Source organism: Monopterus albus, unplaced genomic scaffold (genome assembly GCF_001952655.1).
Source record: "Monopterus albus unplaced genomic scaffold, M_albus_1.0 scaffold10.1, whole genome shotgun sequence".
NCBI classification, from domain to species: Eukaryota; Metazoa; Chordata; class Actinopteri; order Synbranchiformes; family Synbranchidae; genus Monopterus; species Monopterus albus.
In genome coordinates, this window is record NW_018127890.1 from 726,794 (window position 1) to 734,993 (window position 8,200).

General features: G+C 39.8%; 1 protein-coding gene across 1 annotated transcript in view; it reads right to left on the reverse strand.

Annotated features, from left to right (window-relative positions):
• Positions 1 to 251: 251 nt before the first annotated feature.
• LOC109954559 (saccharopine dehydrogenase-like oxidoreductase) overlaps positions 252 to 8,200 on the reverse strand; it is a 14,767-nt gene continuing 6,818 nt past the window's right edge. Inside the window, exons 2-12 of the mRNA XM_020589970.1 lie at positions 6,534 to 6,646; positions 5,417 to 5,497; positions 4,927 to 5,056; positions 4,757 to 4,806; positions 4,431 to 4,561; positions 2,824 to 2,941; positions 2,246 to 2,365; positions 2,035 to 2,091; positions 1,778 to 1,889; positions 1,422 to 1,503; positions 252 to 1,166 (exon numbers count right to left, since the gene is read on the reverse strand). Coding sequence (XP_020445626.1) covers positions 1,076 to 1,166; positions 1,422 to 1,503; positions 1,778 to 1,889; positions 2,035 to 2,091; positions 2,246 to 2,365; positions 2,824 to 2,941; positions 4,431 to 4,561; positions 4,757 to 4,806; positions 4,927 to 5,056; positions 5,417 to 5,497; positions 6,534 to 6,646 — 1,085 coding nt within the window. The 3' untranslated portion in view covers positions 252 to 1,075. The remainder of the gene's footprint in view (positions 1,167 to 1,421; positions 1,504 to 1,777; positions 1,890 to 2,034; positions 2,092 to 2,245; positions 2,366 to 2,823; positions 2,942 to 4,430; positions 4,562 to 4,756; positions 4,807 to 4,926; positions 5,057 to 5,416; positions 5,498 to 6,533; positions 6,647 to 8,200) is intronic.

The following is an 8,200-nucleotide window of genomic DNA, read 5'->3' on the forward strand; positions in this document are numbered from 1 at the left end:
TCATAAAACAACTGTGGACCCTCTTTGCTAAAGCTGTAAATCTAATAAGTTGTCAGTGTTGTAGTGAACCAGTCTCTTTGATGTTAAACAGTACTCTAGTTGGCTTACACAGAAAATACTGACCAGTGATTCAATGCAGACTTAAGGTGATATGTAACTACATAAACATAAACACAACTGTGAGAGTAAAATATATAAACTTATGTATGCTATATAATAAAACCCTAACTAATTATATATTTCTATCTAAAAATGAAAATCACCCTAACAAAAGCAAACAGTCAGCAGGATGACTTAATGACAGACCAACTAGCTAATTTAAAAAACCCAAGCAATCAAGATTGTAGTGGCCAGGCCAGGAAAGTCAAGCACATGGGTGCGCGTGCACACACAGCATGTTCCTATCTCTACTGACAGCTTCACTCCACTGAATAAGAACACATGTATAACTACCACATCAGTGCTACTGAACAAGTAGGGTCCTTGGTCATATAAGGCTTCCATTCATTACAAAGACAACATCTATAAACACTATAGTTTATTTTTCTTGCACAGTTGCAATAGTCCATGTTTAACTATTTATCCATTAATTTAATTAATACAGGGTTAGATGATTTGTTTCTACAAAAAGTCATTAGCTAGTTTTTAGTCTGATAGTATGTTCTTTCCAGTTAGGTACATGCATAAATTAAATGTGTTCAGAAACAGGGAGTGAACCAAATGCTGGCCAAATTCTCTAATCATGTTAGTGGAAGAACACGAACTCATTTCCACACAACTGTTTTACTGTCCTTGGCTAGGAAACACTGTTGGCTGTGCTATTTGATTTACAAGCAGAGGGTTAATAGTACATTCAACCCAAAAGGAGACGGCTAAGTTTCTGAACAAATCAAAAGGATGAATGTACCATCAGAAATGGTGTTAGAACTAAACCTGGAAGTGCACTCCATCCTTCGCCAATGCTCTTGTGATTACATAGCTCTCTTCTAAATTTGGCAACTTCCCAAGATGTTTTTATACATACAAGTATGTGCTCAGAAAAACCTGGGGTACGGGATCACGGAGGGGACAAACTTTAGATGACAGAGAACTGGATGCCATGTTTGTTGAGGCGGTCAACCAGTGTGGTTTTTGCAAAAGCACCTCCTGGAGTATATACCCCTCCTCTGCAAGTGAGGGAGAAACATAAGAACTGAATTAAAACAAAATCCAAGTCCCAGAAACTTTATCAAGCAACATTCATGTTACTTTATATCACATTAACATGTCTTGTGCTTTTAGTTTTCTAAAATGAGCAACATAAACACATTAAATTTGGTTGATCACAGATTATCAGTCACCCAATTTCTAAGTTCACTGTGCCTCTATTAAGTGTAAAGTCACTTTCATTCACACAGCAGATCTAGGGTGTGGACACTCACTTCTTGGGCAAGGCTGCAGCTTCATTGAGGACTGTTAGAGCAGCCTGTACCATGGCAATGGGTGTGGCCACATAGGCGCACTCTAAACAACAAAGGAGAGACAAAATAACAGATTTGATACATCAAGGAAGCTACTGAACAGGTCAGACCTGTGCTAATTAGCCTGATTACCCAGCCTGGACAGGAGAGAAACAAATAAGAATTAAATACTACTATTATGGTTCATGTTGACTATATGGCTGTTTTCACATTTTGCCACCGGAAGGCTTGATGAAATATTTTAGGATTACACATGCAGGTAGAACACATTATGCACAAAAACCTGCCCTATACTAGGAGTATCAACATCCATTTACCTGGTCCCTGAATCAGCGTGCGGATCTTTCCATTACGTTTTCCCTGGGAGGGGTCCTCCCCCTCTGTGTAGCCCTCTCCATAGAAAGCAAACTGGAAGGATGATGTGTCCATCTAATACATATCAGACAACAGAGCCTATTCTTATTAGTATAATTAACAGTTTGAACTAATTTGTTTGCAAATGCATGAACAAAACCAATGCTGATTATTAACTTAGTGTACAGGCCTCTATTTTTCAGTACTCCCAACACTTCACCTGCTTTCTAGTCGGTCCATCCTTGGAGAATAATCCAAAGGAGAAGAACGCTGGGTGCTGGGAGGGCGGTTAAAAACAACACAGATATGAGCACCAAAACATTTCCCAGCACACAGTCTGTGTGACCATTTCAATAATAAGTAGAATATTCAGTTACAGTCAGCTGTGAAATGTACATTGTATTGATTTTATGCATGCCATGTTCATTTACCTTGATGAGTAAGTTGCGTCCAAAACTAAACTTGACTAAGAACCAGAACATCATGCCAGTAAACAACAACTTGATAATGTTGCCAATGCCTCCTATTCCTGCATACGCCCCATACTGGACCTAGAGTTGACAGTGACAGATTATTAATACCCTCAAAACACATCAGATAAAGTAATATGAAAGCTGTATTCACGTTGGTGTCATGTAAATCTGAAAACAGGAGAGTTCAAAGTGTTCCTGCATTGTGATGGCATATCTTCTAAAAATGACAAAAAACATGACAAAATAATAATTACTTTGCTAATATTAATCATAAACTGTCCAAACAAAGTCAAAGAGGATGGACACCATTAACTCACTGGATTGGAAAAATCCTGATTAACAGCCAAGTTCAAAACCAGCAATCGCTTATATGACACTACAAAATGACATTAGAGACACTTGGGTCTGCATGCTTTTATAAGAACACTCTACTAACGTCTTTTATAAGTGAATCACCAGTACAAAATTAACACAAAGAAAGTGTGAGTAAGAGGACACAGGAGGAAAGAAAAGCAGAAAAAAAAAACAAGACTGACCGGTGTGGCCTCATATTCCTCCACCAGGAAGCGCTGAGTTCTCTTTACAACAGAGTGATCACAGCCTATGACGGGTATTGTATACTGCTGGATCTCACTACTGTAGAACAGTGTGCCTCTACAAATACACACACACACACACAGAATGTGGTCATTTGTATTGGCTGTTACTATATCATCAGTGTATATGTTAGCTGATAAGCAACAAGACACTGTATCCATAATGCCAAAGATGTTTGAAATCATGTAAGCTGTGCTTCCACTGTAGGAACCTAATGAGCGGTATACCCCATGCTTCTCTTAACTGTTACCAATAGAAGTGAATCTCCAGCAAAACATTTGAGAGCACACAAACCACATTTCCAGCACTACTCAGTTCGTAGCTCAGCTTTTGACATGGCAAAGATTTGTAAGAGCAGAATCACATTTTAGAGCGACGAAGGAAACTTTCACCATCTGTCCTTCCTCAGTCTCAAATCTGCTTCTGCTCATACAATGTCTGTGCCTGCGTGCTCTCAAATGCTGAGTTGCAAAGTGAGCAGTGCTCAAAATGCGGTTAGAGCACCCTCAAACAATTTGGTAGGGCCTTACTTTGACTCATCATAACTTCACAGGTCGATGCAGACCATCCTGCTTTGCTTTTCCACTGTATTTTTTTTCAGTGTTGGTATCTGTTTAGCTAATTAATCGTTGTCAACCACACAAAGAGGAGCTACTACAAAAAGTTGAAAAAAATAACGGTTTTCGGCCAACAACCCTTCATTGGTGTGGAAAGCGTACAAAACATCACTGGCTGCAAGATCTCCCAGGATCTGTGGTCGACGTCCAACATCAGCACCATCACCAAGAAGGCACAGCAGAGGATGTACTTCCCACACCAGCTCAGAATGTTCAACCTGCCCCAGGAGCTGCTGATACAGTTCTACAGAGGAATCATTGAGTCTGTTCTTTGCTCATCCATCACTGTCTGGTTTGGCTCGGCAACCAAAGAGGACAGGAACAGATTCCAGTGGGCAGTCAGGACTGCAGAAAGAATCATTGGTGCCAGCCTGCCCTCCATGGAGGACCTGTACAACTCACAGGTCAGAAAGATTGCAGAAAAGATTTCTGCAGACCCCTCACACCCTGGACACAAACTGTTTGAACTCCTCCCCTCTGTACAGTGCTACAGGTCACTGTACGCCAAAACAACCAGACACAAGGACAGTTTCTTCCCCTGGGCTGTCACACTGATGAAGAGTTAACTATGACTGAAGCAAAAGGACTCGGCATCAGTGCAATAATTGTAAATAGTACTGATACATGCACTAGTCTGATAGCTTGAAAGGTGTATAATATTTATGAATACTGCCTCTCCTTCTGCCACGCTTTCATTAATCGTTGTCAACCACACAATGCTACATTCATTTTCTATACATCTTTTCCTAAATATGGAAACAGGATAAAGCCTGAAATAAGATTTCACAAAATGCCTCCAAAAAGCATAAACATATACTGTATACTATTTACTTTAAGTTGGGTAAACTGGTTGTACAAGTGCCACCAGGGAAAAGTAAAGGATCTGATTTATTTTTAACAGAACTAAAAGGTGTTCCTTGTCTACAAACCTGCGTTTGAGCTTCGAGCCAACAGCAGGGAGAGGCTTGTGATTAAACTTCCTCCTGATACTCTGGAGCTTCTGGCTGTCAGCGAAACTCTTGATGCCCGATAGCCATGTGGTATCATGGTAACACAAACCCTGACAGAGGAACAGAGAGAAATGTACATGTACAAAGGGAAAAAGTATGGACAACATAAACAAAGGAAAAAAGATGCAGTTTATGTATGCAGAAAAACACAATACCACATAAATATAAGAAATGGAAAAGAAGAGGAGGAGGGGGAAAGTGAGGAAAGTGGGTGATCAACACCTATGACTAATGTAATTACATACATCAGGTCCTGAGCTGAAAGTTAAGAAGCTCTCCAATGCAGTCAGTGTACCTGCGGATGAACAAACACAAATTAATCATCGCAACAAGAGAGTAAACAGGCCTGTGTATATTGGTGTCAGAGAAGATCTCATGTTTAATGCTTTTGTGTGTATACTGAATATGTGCATACCCTTGAACTGGTCCCTGGTATAAAGGACTCCCATGTCCGCAGGTATGGAGTCAAATCCACAGCTTCCGATAATGTACACACCTTTGTCAGCTGCCTGGCTGCTGTAGTTCAACTGCATGCCCTCCAGAAACTGCACACAGTTAGAGATAATACACATAAACGCAAGCTTTCTTGGTGTGCCTGTTAAACAATGAGTGATTATTCTATACTTGATTCAATTCACATGATTTTTAAAACTTTATCAACAATTATTATAAAATCATGACAAAGATCATCTTCTAAAATACTAAATAACCTGTAGGCCAAATAACCATAACTGCCATCTGTCTTCATGAAGAAAATACAAAAAACATTAAGATAAACTAGACAAAAATTTATAGTAAGGCCTGATGTGATGAAGATGGTGAGATATTTTATGTAGATTCAGACAATATCCCCATACATCTATATATGACTCCTAATACCAGTCATTTTTTGTGAGTATACATACCAGTGGGTCTCCACTTATGTCAATTTGATGGGTTTTGTTCTCCACACAGGCTTTTATCACTGGCTCACCATAGAAGCTGTGCTATAGACACAGAGATACATGCGCACAAACACACACAAAATTCATATCCTGTTAAACTTATGAAAAATTTCCTCCTTTGTTTTCTAAGTTCCCCATGAACCCCCATCTCTGCTATATACAGTATATTATAGCGATATTTAATATATGATTCATGTGATTCTTATGAGCTGTTTGTAGCCTTTAAAAGTAATCTTCAGTTTGGCTGGCTGAACAGAGCAGACGGAGGTTCGACAACAAAGGCCAACTTGCAGTGAAAGGTACAGACAGGTGATAAATGACAGATTAAACCAACATAAAGTGTCTCAGTGAGGTGCTGGGCCACCACGTGCCACCAGAACAGCTTCAGTGCACCTTGGCATTGACTCTCCACGTCTCTGAGCTCTACTGGAAGGACAAACATGCTTCCAACAGACGTGGCAATGAAGGCCATAGCATCCATATCATATCAAACCATTCACTGACCCCTCATGTCCTATGGATGTGGGCACTGTCATCCTGGAAGAGACCACTCAGTTATTCAGGTTTTTCCTATAATCTGTCACCACTTGTATTCACCCTCATTATTCATCCTTGTTCCTGTTCTGTAAACTGTTATGGAACGCATGTGTGCTTGAGCACCATGTGGTCTTTCTCACCCTGGTAATACTGGATTTATTATATTTTTGCTACAGTGGAAGAATATGGCTTGAAACAAGAACCTGAATGATGCACAGGAGGTGAAACCAGTGGTGCTGGAATCCCAATCTCCATTCTGACTTTAACACAATATGGCTCATTGTGTGCTGTATGTCAGCAGCCTCCAGTGTGTGAATGAAGGCTGCTCTGTGTGTATGTGAGTGAAAGCAAAGGAGAAAGAAGACAAAGACAGAGGAAGATGGGGATACACTGAGCTACACTCAGGCCAAAGGAAGATGCCAACACACCAGAGTTTTGAGATGAGAGGAAAAAGTAGTTAGCATCATGAGATGGCACAAGTTCTGTGTGTTGAAGAAAAATAATCACAGTCACACACATTCCTATGGGCTGTTCAACTTACAGGCCCCACACAGTTGAGAACAATCACAGTCTGTTTGCACATGGCTGCCAGGGAGTCTGGCTCTTCTACATCTGCCACGATGATGTCCACCTCTGTCCTTAGCTCTGGTTTACCTGCATGCGTGTGCACACACACACACTTTGTAAGGATAGGCGCTATGGCATATTTTGAACCCAAAGGTTTGCAATCCCATTCTCAGACATCAGTCATAATTCACACAATTAAAAAGTCATGCTACCATAAGCTCCAATGACAGCAGTTATTTTCACTGCCTGACAGTTAACACAGCAGTTTCCTCTTTTACATTATTATCCAACTGAAGCTAACATTTTATAAATGCTCTCAGTTGTGTGGCCTTCATTGGCAAAACAAAAATGTCTCCTGAAAGTCTGTTAGTGTATCTGAATCACAAAGGCAATGAACAGTAAAAAAACTGGCCAACAACTGCTACAAAAGAATGTACACTAAGGAAGATCCGACAGGGCTGAAGAAATTTGCCACCATAATAATTAGTTTATGTAAATATGTGAAGAGTAAAGAGGGAAATTTTCTGTTTAAACCAATAAACTGCAGTCTTCAGCACTCACTGAATGACTGGACAGGCTGTGTGTTTGTGTGTGTGTGTGCTGTCATGGTTGGGGATTGTACAATGAGTGGGTATGTTCCATCAGCTGTTGTTCACTCCCTGAAGAAAAAGCCAATGAGGAGGAGGCAACAGAATAACTCTCTAATCCTCTGGAAACTCACATTACTGTCATGACAGCAGAATAGCTCCCAGGTCTTGGGCTTAATTTTCCATGTTTAGAGTGTTGCATGGATACAAAGTGTATGAATTTATAGTTTTTAAATTTAGTGTCAAATATTTGTTTTGTTTGTTTAATTGTGCATTATCTTGTGTAAATAGGGTGTCCTTGCAAAAGAGAGAGAGAGCTCTCATTTGACTACCCTGTATAAATAAAGGTTGAATGAACTGTCATCTTAGAAAATTACTTGCATAACAAATATTTTCAGTAAATATTTCTTGAATATTCTACATATTAAATGCATTTGGGTACAACTTATTTCTATTTCTGTTTGAACTGAAATAATAATTTAACCGATTAATCAATCCACAGAAAATCTATTGCCAAGTATTTTCATTAATGATTAATCACTTATGAAGCAATGGAGCGTTTCCCGTATCTCTCCGTTTTGTATAATAGAAAACTGAACACTTAACTTTTGGACTGCTGGTTGGACAATCAAGACAATCAGCTGCCCTTAATACGAATAGTAGGTTTAAGTGAAACAGTTCCTTTTGTGTTACAGCCTCACTAATACTTTGGAGTTCAGTCAGAGATTAAGGTCAAAGTCATATCAAACTAACCTAATCACTAACAGGGAGAGAGATAGCTATCATGAGGCGGAGTTATTTAGCAATTTCCCATTGCCTAAGAACACAAGCATTCTCGGAAAATTGGATTAAAAGGGCAACATTATCTTAGTTTAACAAATTAATTAAAAGATATCCTTGTTGCAGGACCGTGAGTTCAAATACAATTTGCTTGAACTTGCATAACTAAGGAGAGTACTCAAATACATACCAAGGACTCCGGCGGCCTGCTCCAGAACTCTTTCCAGCTTCTGCTTGCTCCTGCCCGCTATGGCCCACTTCAGGTTCCCATTTG